The sequence below is a fragment of the Eucyclogobius newberryi genome, unplaced genomic scaffold (genome assembly GCF_026437365.1).
Source record: "Eucyclogobius newberryi isolate DKJ021-1_F unplaced genomic scaffold, fEucNew1.0.hap1 SCAF_22, whole genome shotgun sequence".
Classification (NCBI taxonomy): domain Eukaryota; kingdom Metazoa; phylum Chordata; class Actinopteri; order Gobiiformes; family Gobiidae; genus Eucyclogobius; species Eucyclogobius newberryi.
This window is the reverse complement of record NW_027315857.1, coordinates 25,322,296-25,342,565: the sequence shown is the minus strand read 5'-3', so window position 1 is coordinate 25,342,565 and position 20,270 is coordinate 25,322,296. Positions and strand designations below refer to the sequence as shown.

Sequence of the window (20,270 nt, the reverse complement as noted above, 5' to 3'; positions counted from 1 at the left end):
TTCTGGACGGCGTGGAGGAGCAGCCTTTTCTGCCTGCACGTGCCCGGAAACGTAAAAAGTCCCTTAGCTCGCCCGAGGGTTCTGGGAATGAGCAGCAGGATGAGGCTGAAGCTATTGATATCCGGGGTGAGAGCAGAGACTGTAAGGTGATCATAAAGCTTGCACAGGATAGTGCATCCTTTAAGGAGTGGAATTCAGTGGCATTGTCAAAGAGCCTAACTGTAGCTGTGGGAGTGATCAAGAGTGCGAGTGTCCTTAGAGATGGCTCGCTGCTGGTCGTGTGCAAGGACGCGGCTCAGCAACGGAAGGCGATTGGAACTAAACGTCTGGGTGGAAAGGACATTCTTGTGTCTGATGCTGAAAGAAACACGGTCAGAGGAGTTATCGTAGGTGTCCCTACGGCGACGTCTGTGGATGAATTTAAGGAGAATTTGACTGGAGTTACGGTGGTGGACGCTAGGCGTTTGAAGGTGACCCGGTTTGGGGTAAGATGTGACAGCTTGTCGGTAATGGTAACACTTGAAGGGAGGTGCCTACCTAGTAAGGTGTTCATTGGGTACATGTGCTATAGCGTCAGGCCATATGTTCCGCCGCCCCTGCGTTGCTTTAAGTGCCAGCGCTTTGGGCATATTGCAGCGGTCTGTAGAGGGAAGCAAAGATGTGGTAAATGTGCAGGAGATCATGAGTATGGGAAGTGTGACGTGGGTGCAAAACTGAAGTGCTGTAACTGTGGGGAAGAACATAGCTCTGCCTACGGGGGATGCAGGTTTAGCAAAAGAGCTGCTGAGGTGCAGAAAATAAAGGTCTCTCAAGATATATCCTATGCAGATGCAGTCAAGAAAGTTTCAAGTAACGAGTTTAGAGTAAATACAGAGAGAGGAGCCAGCGCTGCTCCCAGCCAGGGCGAAATGAGAAAGGCCAGCGTGGCTCCCAAGAAGTGTGAAGGTTTCAAGAGTTGAGGTCCCAAGTGTGCAGGTTCCAGAATTAATGAGAATACCCTGGTTGTGGATAGAGAGGATTTTGTACTCTTTATGGTGGATGTTGTAAACTGTGCTGCTCAGACTCAAAGCAGAACTGAAAGGATCAGGATCATTGCTAAAGCTGCAGGGAGATTCCTTGGAACAAAGGAGCTTGATTGGGCAGATATAGAAAACAGGCTAAAGGCGCTAAATGGGAGTCGGAGTGATGAGGGTCTGCTTTTGGGGAGTCAGAGTGATCAGAGTGACGAGATGGGGGTGGGGGTGGTCTCCTGTCCTCGCCCAGTCTCGTAGACGCACGGCTACCAAGCAGCGACATCAGTGGAAATATTAAAGCCTATAGAATGAAGCCTAAAGAATAAAGCTGTACGTTGGAAGCACCGAACGTCAAAGAAGGAGAGGAAGATGAAGAAGAGTCTCCCTGGAATAAAGCCGGTTGTTGTCTGAAACAACAACAACTATTCTAGTCACAAAGACATATCATGACCTCATGGGCTTTGTAACACCAAAGCAATGGAAGGAGTACTTTTACGGACTACGACAGAGTCTGAGGACTACGACAAAGTCTGAGGAATAAAGTCTGGCGGTAATGCAACACTTGGATGCCAACCGCCATAAAACAACAACAACAACAACACAACAACTTCAGCTTAAACAAACTAGAGACTTTAAAGATTAAAGTCTCTAGAATATTTTTATTCTTTAGACTAACAATCTCTCAATATAAAATGATATAAATATAAATGACAATAGTTTTATTTATTTGATATTTGCAGTACTTGAAAAAAAACAGACCTTTAATAGGAGAGTTGAATCAAATCTAAAGAAACTGTCAAAAAATGTGTTACTAATCCTTATTAGTCCTTCTTATACGCCTGTTAACCGTCTATTGCCTACTTTCACAAGAATGGATGTATTCATTGAAATTATCATTGAAAAGACAAAAACAAAAAGACTTCTGGTAGTTTTCTGAGTCTATTGTTGCCGGGACAACGGTAAAAATGCGTATATCTTTTCTAAAAAGCAATAAATGTGTAAAATAATAGCAGAAACACACTCAATATTACACTTCACATCCAGCCGAGCTGATAAAAATAGTTTATTTCATTTGTGTTGTTGTTTTAGGTTTGTAGCGTTAGCCGACTAGCTAACGTCACAAACAAGTTAAACTTGTTTGTGTCTATTTATATGAGGCCTGCCGCTTGCGTGGCGCAGCCTGCATCACTTTTCCACGTACCCGTGGGGCTGTTTGAAAATCGCCCCCGAGCCACATAGAAAAGCAATGGGAAACTTTATCACATTCTGAGAAAATGGACTACGTCATTATGGCAAAAGCCATAGGAACATTTCTGAAATGGACGTTTAGCGCTACGCAGTTTATGCCGGAGACTGACAGGTGTGCGCCCTGGTCAGGACTGCGTTAAGACTGATGCTTCTCCGTAAAGTCAACGTGGAAGTGCTACACGCCTTGTTTTCCAGGTCTACTTTTTAAAACTGCATCTACAGACGCCTGTGGTCAAAGGTACATCCAAAACGATCAGAATGAGTTCCTCGACTATTTGTGAACAAAAACATTACATTCAAATATTCGTGTTGAAGTGAAAGCGGCAGATTTCATATCAATCCGAGCCGATGAGACTAGACTTTTGTTTTTGACAATCCGATATTTAAAAAAAATGTAAACTGTCATTTTATGTCAAATTAATGTCTCACAATTGGCATCTGCCTCTAAGTCCTTGCATCATCATTACCAAATGTGCAAATAAAAGTGTGTTTACTTCATTGATTCAGTTGTAATGTGTATTTTAAATGTGTATTTATACAGTCGAGGTAAAATATGGACTGGACTGGACTAATAACACAGACGCACTGTACAGGAAGAGCCAGAGTCGGCTCTACCTCCTGAGGAGACTCAGGTCTTTTGGAGTGACAGGGCCACTCCTGAAGACCTTCTACGACTCTGTGGTGGCATCAGCCCTCCTGTACGGTGTGGCCTGCTGGAGCAGCAGCATCACAGAGAGGGAGAGGAAGAGGCTGGACAGAGTCATCAAGAAGTCCAGCTCCGTCCTGGGCTGCGCTCTGGACTCGGTGCAGGAGGTGGGGGACAGAAGGGTCCTGGCTAGATTCACATCTATGCTGGACCATGAGTGTCACCCCCTGCAGGACACTCTCTCCGCTCTGGAGAGCAGCTTCAATGACTGATCCACCCTCGCTGTGTGAAGGAAAGGTTCCGTAGGTCTTTCCTTCCTGCTGCTGTCAGACTTTATAACAAAAACTGTTAGTACTGAACACTCGCAATACTGACCTAACCTAATACTGATGTGCAATTCTGTCATATGTGCAATTACTGTGAAATTCATGTGCAATCTATGTGCTGTCGTGACATATTCATGTGCAATTACTGTCGTGATCACATGCAATGGTATTTATTTGTCTATGGGAGTTTTTATTTATTTATAGGAGATCTTCTACTGAAAGTAGTTTTGCATCGCAGTCGCCCCTGGCACCGAGACACGCCCAGTCTGCCGGAAAGCAACAGAAGAAGAAGAAGAAATGCGGAAGTGCCGTGTCCGCTTGTGCGGGGCTCGGGTCACGGGAGCTGCCGCTGTTGTTGTGGAGGGAAAACGTCCCACGTCAAACCGCGGTACGTGAGGCCAGAGTCGGTTTACCTTGTTCTTCACTGGAACTCTTCAGCTCTGCAGATGATTCTTCACTGGACTCGAGTCATTTCGCAGCGTTAGCTCCGCGCGCCGGTCACGTGATCCTCCCGTGTCGTGGCGGACTCTCCGTGTCGTCCTCGCGGTCCTCCGGGCTCTTTCACGCGACAAAACCCCGCCTCGTAGACACGCGTGTGACTCTAAAACGGACCGAGTTCTCCTCCGTTTGCTGTAGTCGCTCCAGGCGCCGCGGGGAACGAGCTCCGTGTGAAACAAGCGCCACAGGAAGTAGTTCCGCGTCTTCTTCTTGTGTATTTCCGGCAGACCAGGCGCCGCTAGTGCGTTGCTGCCTCCAGCGGTCAGGAGATAAAACACCCACTACACACTTTATAATGAACCCCAGCTTCTCTAAAATAGCCCTCTCTTTTGGGGAAGCTCTGGGCCCTAATATGAAGAAGGAACAAACTTTTTGATCAGAAAACCCTCTGAACACGACTCTTTTCTGCTCGGTGGATGCTGGACACTGCAGCAGAACATGCAGCACAGTCTCCGGAACACCACGACGCTCCATTGTCGTGTTTTCCAACGAGGAACAACCCGCAGACGTGACGTGGAAGGCCCGTCCCGGAGGTGGTAGGAGACAATGTTCTAATGCTTCCTCTTGTTTTTTAAAGCTGGCCTCGTCAAGGCTGTGCACAGTCTCATTCCCATCATCGCCAGCACGAGCAGGCACCCGCGGACTCTCACCTTCAGGTCATTATCATGATTTCATTTGCATGATCTGGGCGTCGACCCTCTCCGCCGTCCTTAGCCAACAGCGATGACACTGAGCTTCCATCTGGAGGACTTCATCTGACTCTGCTGAAGGTCCAGGAGGGGAATATAAAGCCTTATTATTATCTGAGTCTGTAAATATTTGGGCAACGTTGTTCCGTGCGCCACAGATTCATGTGTTTATGTGAAAAACCTGTAAATTGAACATATCATCGAGGAAACCAAAAAATAATACAGCTTTTTATATTTGAATTACACAACTGACTCTAATCCTTTCAGCTTTAGCAGTTTTGTCTGCTTTTTGGACAATTTAGCCTTTGTGAGATTTTCAAGATGAGAAATAATGAGCTTTTATGGAAAACAATATTTCTGATGAGAAAACACCACAGGCCAAATTATAATGCAAATTGTGTTTACGTGTAATGAATGCATTATCTGTTTGTTTTCCAGTGAAACTCATGGATTGTTTTGTGTCAGTGAATCTCAGACTCCTGAGATTATTTGCCAGGTCCAAATAAAGGAAAAACTACTGAAGAAGGAAGTTCCACGTTATTAAACAGACCGTCATTTTCAAGCAGAAAGAAAAAGGATCTCAAAAAGCTGAAAAGCGTGACATTGTTGAATGCCGTGGTCTGAAAACCTTAGATATTTCACAAAAACTTAAGGTGTTCATCGCACGCTTAAGATATTTGAACCTGGTTCAGAGCACACATGGATTAGTGCAAATAAAGGCACAACGAGGAAGGTTTCTGCCAGACAAATACATGGGATTAAGAGAGCAGCTCCATCAAGGTGTAGGATCCCCCAGAGGCCGAGGCCCGGGATCCCCCAGAGGCCGAGGCCCGGGATCCCCCAGAGGCCGAGGCCCGGGATCCCCCAGAGGCTTCATGACTACGTCTGTAATCATAAAGTAATTTGAGCGCCTGGTCCTCCCCCACCTCAAGTCCTTCACCTCCCCCCTGCTGGACCCCCTGCAGTTCACCTACAGAGCCAACAGGTCTGTGGACGACACCATCAACCTGGCTCTCCACTTCACCTGCAGCATCCGGACTCCCCGGGAACCTACACCAGGATCAACACCACCTCCTGCTCTGCTCCAGGACAAGCTCTCCCAGCTCAACGTGCCCGACTCCCCCTGCAGGGGGAGCACCGACTCCACCTGCAGGGGGAGCACCGACTCCACCTGCAGGGGGAGCACCGACTCCACCTGCAGGGGGAGCACCGACTCCACCTGCAGGGGGAGCACCGACTCCACCTGCAGGGGGAGCACCGACTCCACCTGCAGGAGGAGCACCGACTCCACCTGCAGGGGGAGCACCGACTCCACCCGCAGCGGGAGCACTGACTTCCTGATGGATCAGAGGCAGTTCGTGCAGCTGGAGAAGAATGTCTCAGACACTGGGACAATCAGCACAGGAGCTCCACAGGGCTGTGTACTTTCTCCCCTGCTCTTCTCCCTGTACAAACTGCTGCACCTCCAGCCACTACTCCTTAAAACTAATCAAGTTTGTGGATGACACCACCCTCATCGCCATGACGACACCACCCTCATCGCCATGACGACACCACCCTCATCGCCATGACGACACCACCCTAATCGGGCTCATCTCGGAGTTTGTCTACAGGAGGGAGTTGGACCGGCTGGTGCAGCGGTAACAACCTGGAGTTCAACGCCCCCTCACTATCACTCCCCCATCACCACCGTAGATTCCTTCCGCTTTCTCAGCACCACCATCACCAGGACCTCAAGTGGAGCCACCATCAGCTCCTCATCAAGAAGAACCAGCAGAGGATGTACTTCCTGCAGCAGCTGAGGAAAGACAAGCTGACAGCGCAGATGATGGTGCAGTTCTAGACGGCCATCATCGAGTCCATCCTCACCTCCATCACCGTGTGGAGCCACAGCCAGGGACAAACAGAGACTACAGCGCCCTCTGCTGAGAAGGTGATCGGCTGCAGACTTCCATCTCTGCAGGACCTGTACGTCTGCAGGACTCTGGGACGAGCAGGTCGGGTCACAGCCGACCTTTCTCACCTTGGACAAGGACTATTTGAGCCCCTTCCCTCAGGCAGGAGGCCACTCCCCTCAGGCAGGAGGCCACTCCCCTCAGGCAGGAGGCCACTCCCCTCAGGCAGGAGGCCACTCCCCTCAGGCAGGAGGCCACTCCCCTCAGGCAAGAGGCCACTCCCCTCAGGCAGGAGGCCACTCCCCTCAGGCAGGAGGCCACTCCCCTCAGGCAAGAGGCCACTCCCCTCAGGCAGGAGGCCACTCCCCTCAGGCAGGAGGCTACGGACCACAAGAACAGTTTCTTTCCCTCTGCTGTTGGACTCATGAACACTTCACTTTAACCATAATTTAATCACTCACTGTTCACTTTCTGCACTACATATGTATTATACTACATCTGAATATCTGTACAACTGTAAATTTGTGTACATATTACATACATATTACATTTTTTTGTTTTTAATTCTTATGTTTTTTTTATCTGATAGCTTATTGTAATGACTTATTCATTGTTTTATGTTGCACGGAATCATCTAGACTGGTTCCTATGTTTGTGATTTGTTCATTGAAAATGGCAATAAACCTTTTCTGATTCTGAAAAAGAAGAACCGTGCTCTCTCCCTTACAAAATCATCTTCATGAAGGACAATGCATCATCTCATGCTGCGAGGAACACCTCTGCATCATTGCCTGCTAAGGTCATTAAAGAAGAGAAGCTCATGGTGTGACCCCCATCCTCCCCTGACCTCAACCCTATTGAGAACCTTTGGAGAGTCCTCAAGCGAAAGATCTGCAAAGAAATTCAAGCAGAAACTCTTTACAAACTCACAAGTTCAGTGGATCCAGAATTGTGAAGCTCCTGTCAAATAAGGGCCCTATGTTCAAATGTAACAACATAGGGCCCTGAACATCCTGTTCAGATGTTTAAATTGAAATAGTTTTTGATCTCAGTAAATATGACCTGCTAAAGCTTCTGATTTAACAAATGACCATTTTCTTTACAACAATAACATGGTTTGAAACTCTGTTCTCAAAGAGTCTCTACTAGACTTAATGCTGCTAAATAGTGCAATAATACATCAGTGTAATATTAAATAATGGGATGAGTGCAGCAGGGCTGCAGCTATTGATTATTTAAGTAATAGAGAAATCATAGAATCTTTTTTTCGTTATAGTTTATAGAAATAATCAATTATCAAGTTTCTGTGTAAAATAACACATTTTATCCTTAATTTCACATGGACACGTCCCCAAAACGGCAACATTTCACTTCACCAGTCCAAACTGTTCTGTTTGTATGTAAAGAATTATTAAGGACTAATTAACTTTCAGGTTCAGGGCTAGTGAGGCACCGACTCTTTGAGTCAGATTTACAAAGTGAATGAACCAAAAGAGCTCTTTAAACCGGTCGTTCTGGACCAAAAAGAGGAGAAGCTGCAGGAGACTTGCATTCATTGCTATACAGTCCCACTAGCTCCGCCCTTAGTCTCACAAAGTCTAAAAATCTTGCATATTTTAACAGGCTCTGCAGTTTTGTGTCATCAAAATGTTGGGACATTTCACAAAAGTTTGTGCAATCCACTAAACCAAGTAGAGCTACCTCACCAAAATGATCAAATCTGACTTTAACATTTTTGATAACATCATTGATCAGATTAAAGAACCATTGCCTCCGTTCATCCGGTGTAGGTCTTCCTTTAGTTATAACTTCTTGCTTTGATTGATTGAGTGTGTGTGTGTGTGTGTGTGTGTGTGTGTGTGTGTCTGTGTGCGTGTGTCTGTGTGTGTGTGTCTGTGTGTGTGTGTCTGTGTCTGAGTGCGCTCCCAGAGGCAGCGCAGCTGCTGCCTCCTCCCTGTATCTGAACAGCAAACATCTGAACATTTTGACATTCTTATTTGAAAAAATATTGTTCAATATTGGATCCAAACGGAAAGGGAGTTTATAATACATACCAGATGACAAATATTAATATATATATATATATATATATATATATATATATATATATATATATTTTTTTTTTTTTTTACCCAAGATTGACAGGTGAGGCACTGCCCCCCCTGAATGAACGTCACTGTTAACTTGTCAGACAAGTTTTTAACCTTGAAATAAGAAACTTGTAAAATGTAGTATTGAGTGAGACCAGTGATCCTGGTGTTTTGAGCTGAGCACACTTCCCAGTCGCACTCATAAGTTTAAAAAAACGCCGCTCTCTCCTCTTTTAATTAAATATGTAAATTAAACTAATCATCGAGGCAATAAAATAATCAAAGCTTTTTTGTAATCAAATTACTCTATTTACTCGTACTTGTTGCAGCCCTAGAGTGCAGTGTGTGCATATTTAGTATTATTAAATGCTTTTCTTGAATGTTTCTGTGATGCACGGACTAGAAGAGACATGGGAAAACTACGGCCCGCGGGCCATATACAGCCTGTTTGTCTTTATAATTTGGTCCGCCAAACATGCCAAGTAATATTTTTTTTATATATATATACGTTTTTTGTTTTTGCCCTTGAGCTTTATCAGACAGGAGATGAAAGAATGAAGGGGGGGTGAGAGAGAAGGGAGGACATGCAGTAAATGTTGGAGTCAGGATTTGAACTCACTGCGGCCGGCCGTTCGTTTTACCTTTCGCCTGTAAATCCCACATTTCCCCACGAGATGGCGCACTTTGAACTTTTTGGTGCCCTCTTCTTCTCTTAAGCTTTTCCCAACGAGCCTTTCTGTAAAAACATGCCAATGTCATATCGGATGGATCACCAAATTTAACAGGAAAAAACGTTGAAAAGAATCCAGGACAAAGTGAAAGAGGAAAACCCTGAGCAGGATGTTATTTTCCTTCACTGAATCATCTGTCAGGAATCGCTGCGTAAGTCTATATTGCAACTTAACCATTTCGTGGATCCCGTTGTAAAACTTGTGAACTTTTCACGCGCAAGTACACTCCAGCATCGTAACACCGTCCATCTGTCCCTGGCCCGGCCCCTTGCTCAAATTTTAGAACCCATTGTGACCCTCGAGTCAAAAAGTTTGCTCGCCACTGGACCAGAAAGTAACTTTTTATTTATGTGTTTCACTGTGTGTTCATTGGTGCTGCAACGTCTCTTTGGTTTTAGGAGAACTGAGACGTTTAATCCTAATGTTGAATGTAAACATGTTTGAGTGACAGAGCTCTGGGTCAGACTGGTTTGATGCTGTCGGTCCTCACCCAAAGCCAGAGCCTGTTACACTGTCCACATTCTTATAGAAACAGTCAAGTCCTGTTCATTTCATAACTCAATGAAACTTGTGAAAATGACTTGATGAGTTATAAGTAATTCACTGTTAAACACAGCCACTTGAAACTCTGTTAAAATTCTTTACTTAATGTTTTAATATTATTACTTAACGTCTTCTTTTTCTGTGTTCATGGCAGATCTACTAAGTAAGAATGGCGTTCACCTGTGACCAGTGTGGAAAGACATTTTCCTTTGCTTCCAGACTCAAAGAGCACTACCGAACTCACACAGGAGCTAGACCATACGAGTGTGAAGTGTGTGGAAGCAGCTTTTCTCAAGCAAGTGCTCTCAAGAACCACATCAGAATCCACACTGAAGAAAGGCCATTCAGCTGTGACGTTTGTGAGAAGGCATTTTCACGCTCAAGCACCTTAGTGTCACACATGAGAGTCCATACTGGAGAAAAACCATACAGCTGTGATTTTTGTGATCAGAGGTTTGGACGAGAGTATTCTCTCAAAAAACACATGAGGATCCACACTGGAGAGAAGCCTTTTGAGTGTGACCAGTGTGAGAAGGTTTTTAATACAACACAGGACCTCTCCAATCACTACCGTACCCACACAGGTGAAAAGCCATACAGCTGTGACCAGTGTGGGAAGAAGTTTGCTCTGTCTTCCACTTACAAACGTCACTTGAGAAACCACTCTGGAGAAAAACCATTCAGCTGTGATGTTTGTAAGAAGACATTCTCCCACTCAAACAGCTTAGTATTACACCTGAGAATCCACTTTGGAGAGAAACCTTACAGCTGTACTGTTTGTGAGAAGGAATTTTCACACTCAAGCACCTTCATATCACACATGAGAGTTCACTTGGGTGAAAAACCATATAGCTGTGACCAGTGTGGGAAGAGGTTTGCTCGCTCTTCTAATTACAAAACTCACCTGACAATCCACTCTGGAGAAAAACCTTACAGATGTGATGTTTGTGAGAAGACGTTTTCATGTTCAAGATACTTAGTAACACACAAGAGGATCCACACGGGAGAAAAACCATTTGTCTGTGAAGAGTGTGGGAAAGCTTTTAGATCTGGGTCAAGTCATTGGAGACATGCTCAAATCTGCCGCTCCAAACCTGCAGCTCTGACCAGTGTGGAAGAGCTTTCTGAAAACCTGCACCTCTGAATCCACATTGTCTTGTCTTGAGCAAACTAAAGGAGGCAGAGCTGCTGAGGCTTAATCATGTGAACCCAAATACGGACTCAAAAAGCTTGATCAGGCTTAAGAGAATCCAGACCGAAAAGTGATGACCAGTGTGGATCCAGCACACTGGCATTTAGTTCTTGTTTAGTAAAAAATGCAGAACTCTAGTTGTATTGTAATACAACGCTTATTGAGCGTCTGCTTATCATGTCATATAGCAGACACTATATGTTCTTGTATTTTAGGATTGTAGGAATTTTAACGTGTTTCCACTCCCTAACACTTTCACCGATTTCAACAAGTTATACCTCTTTACGATCACTTTCACCGACTTAGGGGCTATTGCTTTTGACATTTTTACAAACCAGAATATTTTTCAGTATTTGCAAAAGTAAATTGCTAATGTTAACGCATTAGCGTCTCTACAGGGAGGAGGGGGTGCATCCGGGTCACCAGCACGATCTTTGCAATTTGTCAGGACAAACAACTATTTGAGTCGCAAACTACGCAATCATCAACTGTGAATTACTGAGCGTCATTGTTATGTCGCAGGGGCGGGAAGGCTGAATATTTTTAACAAATATTGAACATTTTCAACAACACATGTAGTACTCTGACACACATGCAGTACTTTCACACAAATGCAGTACATTTTGCACATTACACTTCTTTACACAACTAAACTGCATGTTGTTGTTGTTGTTGTTGTTTTAAGGCGGCTGGTATCCAAGTTGTTGTTGTTGTTGTTGTTGTTTTATGGCGGTTGGCATCCAAGTGTTGCATTACCGCCAGACTTTATTCCTCAGACAAGTGTTACATTGCCGCCAGACTTTATTCTTCAGACTTTGTGTCTGCTTATGTCATAAAGCATTGTTTCAAAGCCAATGAGTTCAAAGCTCGTTAGAACATGCTCTTCCTCCTCATCCTCGGCACATTCTTCAACTTCCAACTCTATAACTAACTAAACTAACCGCCATAAAACAACTATTGTCGGTAATGGTAACACTTGAAGGGAGGTGCCTGCCTAGTAAGGTGTTCATTGGGTACATGTGCTATAGCGTCAGGCCATATGTTCCGCCGCCCCTGCGTTGCTTTAAGTGCCAGCGCTTTGGGCATATTGCAGCGGTCTGTAGAGGGAGGCAAAGGTGTGGTAAATGTGCAGGAGATCATGAGTATGGGAAGTGTGACGTGGGTGCAAAACTGAAGTGCTGTAACTGTGGGGAAGAACATAGCTCTGCCTACGGGGGATGCAGGTTTAGCAAAAGAGCTGCTGAGGTGCAGAAAATAAAGGTCTCTCAAGGTATATCCTATGCAGATGCAGTCAAGAAAGTTTCAAGTAACGAGTTTAGAGTAAATACAGAGAGAGGAGCCAGCGCTGCTCCCAGCCAGGGCGAAATGAGAGAGGCCAGCGTGGCTCCCAAGAAGTGTGAAGGTTTCAAGAGTGGAGGTCCCATGTGTGCAGGTTCCAGAATTAATGAGAATACCCTGGTTGTGGATAGAGAGGATTTTGTACTCTTTATGGTGGATGTTGTAAACTGTGCTGCTCAGACTCAAAGCAGAACTGAAAGGATCAGGATCATTGCTAAAGCTGCAGGGAGATTCCTTGGAACAAAGGAGCTTGATTGGGCAGATATAGAAAACAGGCTAAAGGCGCTAAATGGGAGTCGGAGTGATGGGGGTCTGCTTGTGGGGAGTCAGAGTGATCAGAGTGACGAGATGGGGGTGGGGGTGGTCTCCTGTCCTCGCCCAGTCTCGTAGACGCACGGCTACCAAGCGGCGACATCAGTGGACATATTAAAGCCTATAGAATGAAGCCTGAAGAATAAAGCTGTACGGTGGAAGCACCGAACGTCAAAGAAGGAGAGGAAGATGAAGAAGAGTCTCCCTGGAATAAAGCCGGTCACAAAGACATATCATGACCTCATGGGCTTTGTAACACCAAAGCAATGGAAGGAGTACTTTTACGGACTACGACAGAGTCTGAGGACTACGACGACAGAGTCTGAGGACTACGACAAAGTCTGAGGAATAAAGTCTGGCGGTAATGCAACACTTGGATGCCAACCGCCATAAAACAACAACAACAACAACAACAACGACTACGAAACGTCTGAGGAATAAAGTCTGGCGGTAATGCAACACTCGGATGCCAACCGCCATAAAACAACAACAACAACAACAACAACCAAAGCAATGGAAGGAGTACTTTTACGGACTACGACAGAGTCTGAGGACTACGACAAAGTCTGAGGAATAAAGTCTGGCGGTAATGCAACACTTGGATGCCAACCGCCATAAAACAACAACAACAACAACAACAACTATTCTAGTCACAAAAACACATCATGACCTCATGGGCTTTGTAACGCCAAAGCAATGGGAGGAGTACTTTTACGGACTACGACAGAGTCTGAGGACTACGAAACGTCTGAAGAATAAAGTCTGGCGGTAATGCAACACTCGGATGCCAACCGCCATAAAACAACAACAACAACAACAACAACTAACTAAACTACATGACACAACTTCAGCTTCAACGAACTAGTACTGGAGCTAAAGAGACTTAAAAGAATATTCTTTAGACATAATCTTTAGACTTTATTCTGATATTCTTTATTCTGGTTTCTTATTCCTATTTTTCATGTTCATACTCGGGCATTTTTGATCCCCTGAACATTGATGAAAGTCACACATGGGACATAGACACGATCGGCTCGGCCCCAACTCTAATAAAATGGAGCTTGCCGCCTGGATCCACACGGCCCAGCGCCGCAATGTTACAGCAACCTGATGTGTGTATACATGTACGTGTACCGGTATATAAAAGTGTGTATATACTTGTAATATATGGTATTGTTTTGAAGTTTTGAGTGCACTATGTTTAAATGCAAAATTAATAATAAAAAAACAGTTTGAAATGTTTGTCATATTTAATGTACTTCCTCATGACCTGCTCATGATGTGTGTTCATTGACATTGTTGCAGTTTGTTGTTATGGTTACATGTCATTTTGCTGGTTTAACTTATATTTGTCTAAATTAGGAATATGTTTGAGAGTACGCCCACTCTAGGCCACACCCCATTCACCCCAAACTAATCCAAAATAATTCCAATTAATGACAAGGATCGGGTTTGGCAATTGAATTTCTCTGAATATGCAATGTAAACATTTTAGGCTTTGCCAACCATTCACTCACCAATGCAAGTTCCTAGTCTGTGATTTTTGTTCACTGACAGTTTTGTGATTCTGTTTTCACACATGTAAATGGATTTTCAGGTTTGACTGAGCGTCCACGTCATGAGTTAAGTTAGTCACATCTTCTTTGATATTTTAAAGTTCATGTACAAGCTCCTCCAAATTCCCAACAAGATGTGACAACTGCAATAAGAGATGCACATTTCTTGAATACTTTATAAACTAAGAGCTTTAATGTTTTCACTTTCACATGTTCATTTCTGTATGACTTTAGTGGGAGGCATATATTTACTTGGGCCCCTGACAAAACATCACCCCTGTGGACAGCTGCTGATTTATTCAGTCTACTTTATTTATTCAATGTTGTCCACGTGTGATAAAAGGAGCTCTCAAGCTGCTAGATATGTTGTACTTCCAGTTCAATCAATCATTCTGGAAAGAAGTCAGTTTGTTCTCAAACCCACAAATAAACAAATGCCCTAAAACTAATCAACATAATAGTACATTTATATATTTTAGTGACTTTTTTAGTGGGGTTTCCTGGACCCCTAATTAGGTGGTGTTGCATAGAATTTGGGATTGTGGGTAATTTATTGGGGATTTAGTGGGGAATTTAGTAGTCTAAACTATAACCCTACCTCTTTGTCGCCACATTAGCAAAACTGACACAAGCCTCATCGCAGCGCTTCATTTGACCCATCACTACAAACCAGTGTCTGGACTAGGTTTTCTTTGTTAAATACAAATCAGAGTAAAGCTGGTGTTAGAGCATGGTCTGATTGACACTAGTTTGAGCATTTGTTGACTTTTAATTGCGGCACCAAAGTAGAAGGACTATATATATATATATATATATATATATATATATACATATATATATATATATATATATATATATATACATATACATATACATATATATATATGTATATATATATACATATATATATATGTATATATATATATATATATATATATATATACATATAGTGTCTTCCGTCTGAGCGAATATGTCGAATATGCAATATCCAAACAACTTCACCTCGGTGTGACATGCTCTATTATATAAAATAAAACAACAGAAATATCAGCAATAAACAGCAAATAACATCCAAAACAGACCTCGCTCTCGGATGCTGCCCTCACTTTCTGCCACCAGGAGGCGCGCAAGAGCCAAAAACGCCGGGATAAAAAACACTAACGGCGATCGCTCGTATTAAAAACAGGGCTAAATGATTAATTCACGATAGCTGCATGGTTAAGTTGGGTAAAGTTAGAGTCGGTAGTGAAGCGTGAAACTAAAGCAGATGTGGCGCTCCACTCGACATGACGCTGCCCGTCAGCTGCAGCCAGACTCTTCTCACTGAAGGCGGCGAAAAGCAACTGCCGCTGTGCCAGAAGAGCTCGGGTTTGTTATTAAAAGATGCATTCATCATACGGAGGCAAACACAAGAGGGGAGTGGCAATACATCAAACCGATATGTACAAAGGAAATAAAACATTAAACATAAACATTCCCCCATCATTTGAGATGCTACTGAAGCATCACTTCGGCCAGGGGTCGGCAACAGCCAAATCGGACCAAAAAAACTAAACACAAATCTGTTTGGAGCCACAAAAAATGAAAAGCCCTATATAAGCCTTATATGAAGGGAACAAAGGCTGTACGTTTATATTAGCTATATTATCCACTATCAAAATGACAAGGCTACAAATACATAATGAGCATTCCATATGAAATGTTTATTTTCCCTGCAGCGCCCCCTGGAGAGAGACACACCATGTGACTTATCGGTTATACGATATTTGGTGCTTTAAGTTTAACTTCCATTACAACGTTAATGCATCATATTTTGTTGCATTGATGAAAATATAGAAATACAAATAAGAAATCAGATTTTTGGTGTCATTTTTATTTAGAGGTTTAGAAAAAACAAAAACACACTCCTCTTCAAACCTTAACATTACAATCCTCTTCTCGTTCCCCCCGTATCTGGGCAACAGTGGAATTGAACACAGCCTGCAATTATATATATATGATATTTCTTCTCCCGTCAAAGTTCACATTCCTGCATAACAGCGCTGCCTGTTCGATATCGATCACGTCACACGACTCATCACAGGCACTTGAGTGTGTTGGAGCTGAATTAATGTCCTTGATTTGACGATTGGTGATAATTCCTGCCGTTTGAATGTCCCTTTCCTTCACTGTCTTTGCGGAGAATCCTTCATGTCCTGGAAATGTCTTTATGACTCTTCTTGTTATTTGACAACTTCTCATGACAAACAAACATGCAGACAGTCCTTCTGCATTGGCAATGAAAGCAAATGATTTGGTCCCTTCTTCCTGGAATCCTCTTTTTTCCTCTTTTCTTCAGTTACGGTTTGTTTACAACAGGCACTGCCCCGCCCATGTGCGCTGCGCTGAAACGAGCTTCGCAGGCTATGACGCAAATCTTCGTTGATAGAAATGTTGAAATGTAATATTATAAACATGTTCACAGCATTTGAAAACGTTAAGAATGCGTCATGTTTGTCCTCTTACAGAAACCATATTAAAACAACAAATATAGGAGGCCACACTAGGAGGGCGCTAGCAGGGCCCTCCTAGTGTGGCCTCATGCGCAGGATGGCGACCCCTGGCTTAGGCAAAACAAAAAACAAAACGGACAAGAAAAAACTAAAATTGCTGGAGTTAAATCAGGGGAATCCTCAGGTGTTACAGAAAATTAAAATAATGATTTGCCCTCACAAAAATAGTCAAGAACATGCTCTTTACCAAACACACGTATTACAAAAATGAGCCAACATTTTCTAAATTGTAATTGTAAGTGTAAGTAATGCAATCAAAACCAAACAAGACAAAATTCAATCAACCTTCTATAAAAAAAACAAAACATTTTTCCAAAACCTCATGAGTTAAAGTTGAAATAAATTATTTTAGACTCCCTCAGTTTGCCTCTTATGACAGAAGATCAAAATAAAAATGAAGGAGCTGAAATAACAATCATAACAAGCAATCAAAAGACTAAAGAAGAATAAATCTCCAGGAGCGATGGGTTCACCTCAGAGTGGTATAAAGCTTTAAAAAACACACTTATCCCTTTGCTTTTAACAACTTTTAACTGGGCACTAAAGAAAACTCCTCCACTCCTAGTTGGAAAGAAGCAGTCATATCTCTAATACCCAAAGAAGGGAAGGACCGACTGGACTGTGCCTCATATAGACCCATTTCTATTCTGAATGTGGACTATCGTTTATACACCTCAATAATGTCCCAAAAAATGGAACAAATACTCCCAAACTTAATCCACATTGATCAGACAGGATTTACAACCAAACGACAAACACAAGACAACATAAGATGATCCTTACACATAATGAGCCAAATACAAAAACAACTAAACAACAATACAATAATTAGTTTGAATATAGAGAAAGCTTTTGACTCTGCTATCTGGCCTTATTCAAAGTGCTGAACAGATTTCAAATGAATGACTTCATTGTGAAAACTAATGGGGCTCTTTATGCGAGTCCAACATCAAGAATGAATCAATGGCTAATGAAAAGAGGGGTGAGACGGGGCTGTGCCTGGTCTCCCCTCTTGTTTGCTTTGTATTAAAGCGCCGTTTCCTTTAATTTGTTCAAGACGATGCGCCTTCAGATGAGCCGGTCTGCTGAAAGATCTCCCACACTGGTCAGAGCTGCAGCTTTGCTCTTTAGAGCGGCAGAATTGAACATGTCTCTTGTGATTCCACTCCGATCTAAAAGCCTTTCCACACCCTTCACAGAAAAATGGCTTCTCTCCAGTGTGGATCCTCTTGTGTTGTTTGAGTGAATGCTCTTGTCCAAACCCCTGACCACAAACATCACAACTGTAAGGTTTTTCTCCAGTGTGGATTCTCATGTGTTGTATTAAGCCGCTTGAGTCTGAAAATGCCTTCTCACAAACATGACAGCTGTAAGGTTTCTCTCCAGTGTGGACTCTCATGTGTTGTATTAAGCCGCTTGAGTCTGCCTTCTCACAAACATGACAGCTGTAAGGTTTTTCTCCAGTGTGGCGTCTCATGTGTGATACTAACTGGCTTGACTGGGGAAATGCCTTCTCACAAACATCACAGCTGTAAGGTTTCTCTCCTGTGTGGATTTTCATGTGTTTTATTAAGGTGCTTGAAAATGCCTTCTCACAAACATTATACCTGTAAGGTTTTTCTCCAGTGTGGATTCTCATGTGTGTTATTAAGCTGCTTGGCTGGGAAAATGCCTTCTCACAAACATCACAGCTGTGAAGATTTTCTCTAGTTCTGTAGTGTTTCTTCAGAGCACTTGCTTGAGAAAAATAGTTTCCACACTGGTCACACTTGTATGGCTTTTCCCCTGTGTGAGTTCTGTAGTGTGTCTTGAGTGCTGAAGCTGACCTCCATGTCTTTCCACACTGGTCACAGGTGAACCCCATTCTTCTGACAGACTTTTCGATCTGCCATGAACACGGAAAAAGAAGACATGAAGTAATAATAATGTTAAATAAAGAACTTATACTTTTGTCAATTCCTCATCACTGTTGAGAGTGGTGTTGTTATGGAAAAAGTAAGAATCATTTTCACAAGCTTCAGTAAGTTATGAAATTAACTCCTCTGATTAATGCAAGAACGTCGAGGCATCCATCCTCAGCGTTTCGGTGCTCATTGTAGAGCTGCCACAGATGGTTTGGATGAGTATACAGACACTGTGATGTCATACATTAGATAATGTGAGGACAGCATTATACCATCACACACCAAAGTCACTTTCAACAACGACAAACGCTGGTTCTCACCCAAACTGAGGCAGTTGAGACAGCAGAAGGAGGCAGCGCACAGGGCCGGCGATAGAGAACGCTACAAAGATGCAAAGTACGGGTTTAGCAGGGAGGTGTCGAGAGCTAGAGCCCAGTACAACACGCATCTGAAGCAGCAATTCTCAAACAACAACCGCCTCTGTGTGGAGTGACCCCGCCTCTGTGTGGAGTGACCCCGCCTCTGTGTGGAGTGACCCCGCCTCTGTGTGGAGTGACCCCGCCTCTGTGTGGAGTGGGCTCCGGCTTCTCACACACTACAAGCCCAGAGCCCCCCCCCCCTTCTGTAGATCATCTACAGACTACATTAACTTGTCGGGCCAGTTTTCTGTCATCTACAGTAGATGACAGAAAACTGGCCCGACAAGTCAATTCCTTCTACTGCAGATTTGACACCCCCTCCCCCACTGTGGCCACTTCTACCAACCCAACCCCGGTCCCCCCCACCTCCCCCACAGTTCAGGAACAGGATGTAAGCAGACTATTTTGTAAATCCAACCCGTGAAAAGCTGCCGGACCAGACGGTGTCACTCCGGCCACCTTAAGACACTGTGCAGGCGAGGTGGCCCCTGTCTTCACTGGCATTTTTAACACCTCCCTGGAATCATGCCATGTCCCAGCTTCAAGTCGTCCATCATTGTCCCTGTCCCCAAGAAGCCCCGGATCACTGGACTTAATGACTACAGACCTGTGGCGCTGACGTCTGAAGTCATGAAGTCATTTGAACGCCTGGTCCTCCCCCACCTCAAGTCCCACACCTCCCCCCTGCTGGACCCCCTGCAGTTCACCTACAGAGCCAACAGGTCTGTGGACCTGATCCAGCCTCAGCAGCTCCGTCTCCTTTAGTTTCCATTAGACACTGGTCTGAGCTGCAGCTTTTCTGTTTAGAGCGGCAGATTTGAACATGTCTCTGATGATTCGACTGGTATCGAACTGCTTTCCCACACTCTTCACAGACAAATGGCTTTTGTCCAGTGTGGATCTTCTTGTGTTCCTTGAGAGAATGCTCTTGTACAAACCTCTGACCACAAATAGTACAGCTGTAAGGTCTTTCTCCAGAGTGGATTCTGAGGTGCTTTTTGTAATTTGGAGAGCAAACCTCTTCCCACAATGACAGCTGTATGGTTTTTCTCCCGTGTGGGTTCGGTAGTGCTTGGAGAGGTCATGTGGTCTTCTAAAAGCCTTCTCACACTGGTCACATCGGTAGGACCTCTCATCTCTGTGGATCCGCTGGTGATCTGAGAGCAGCCCTTTGGTCCTAAATGATTTTCCACACTGGTCACACTCAAAAGGCTTCTCTCCTGTGTGGATCCGCTTGTGTTCTTTAAGAGAATATGCTTGTGTAAACCTATGATCACAAAAATTACAGCTGTATGGTTTTTCTCCAGTGTGGACTCTC

At 43.9% G+C, this 20,270-nt stretch overlaps 2 protein-coding genes across 2 annotated transcripts in view; one reads left to right on the top strand and one right to left on the bottom strand.

Moving 5' to 3' along the window:
* Nucleotides 1-9,841: 9,841 nt before the first annotated feature.
* Nucleotides 9,842-20,270, top strand: part of LOC140371657 (uncharacterized) — a 45,089-nt gene continuing 34,660 nt past the window's right edge. The window contains exon 1 of the mRNA XM_072458841.1: nt 9,842-10,811. Within this exon, the coding sequence (XP_072314942.1) occupies nt 9,849-10,811 (963 nt within the window). The 5' untranslated portion in view covers nt 9,842-9,848. The remainder of the gene's footprint in view (nt 10,812-20,270) is intronic.
* Nucleotides 17,597-18,617, bottom strand: LOC140372126 (uncharacterized). The gene has a single exon (XM_072459411.1). The coding sequence runs from the start codon at nt 18,491-18,493 to the stop codon at nt 17,597-17,599; it is 897 nt and encodes a 298-aa protein (XP_072315512.1). The 5' UTR covers nt 18,494-18,617.

Excerpts from the sequence above, each read along its gene's own strand:
- LOC140372126 (XM_072459411.1), bottom strand. The coding sequence starts at position 18,493 with ATGGGGTTCACCTGTGACCAGTGTGGAAAGACATGGAGGTCAGCTTCA.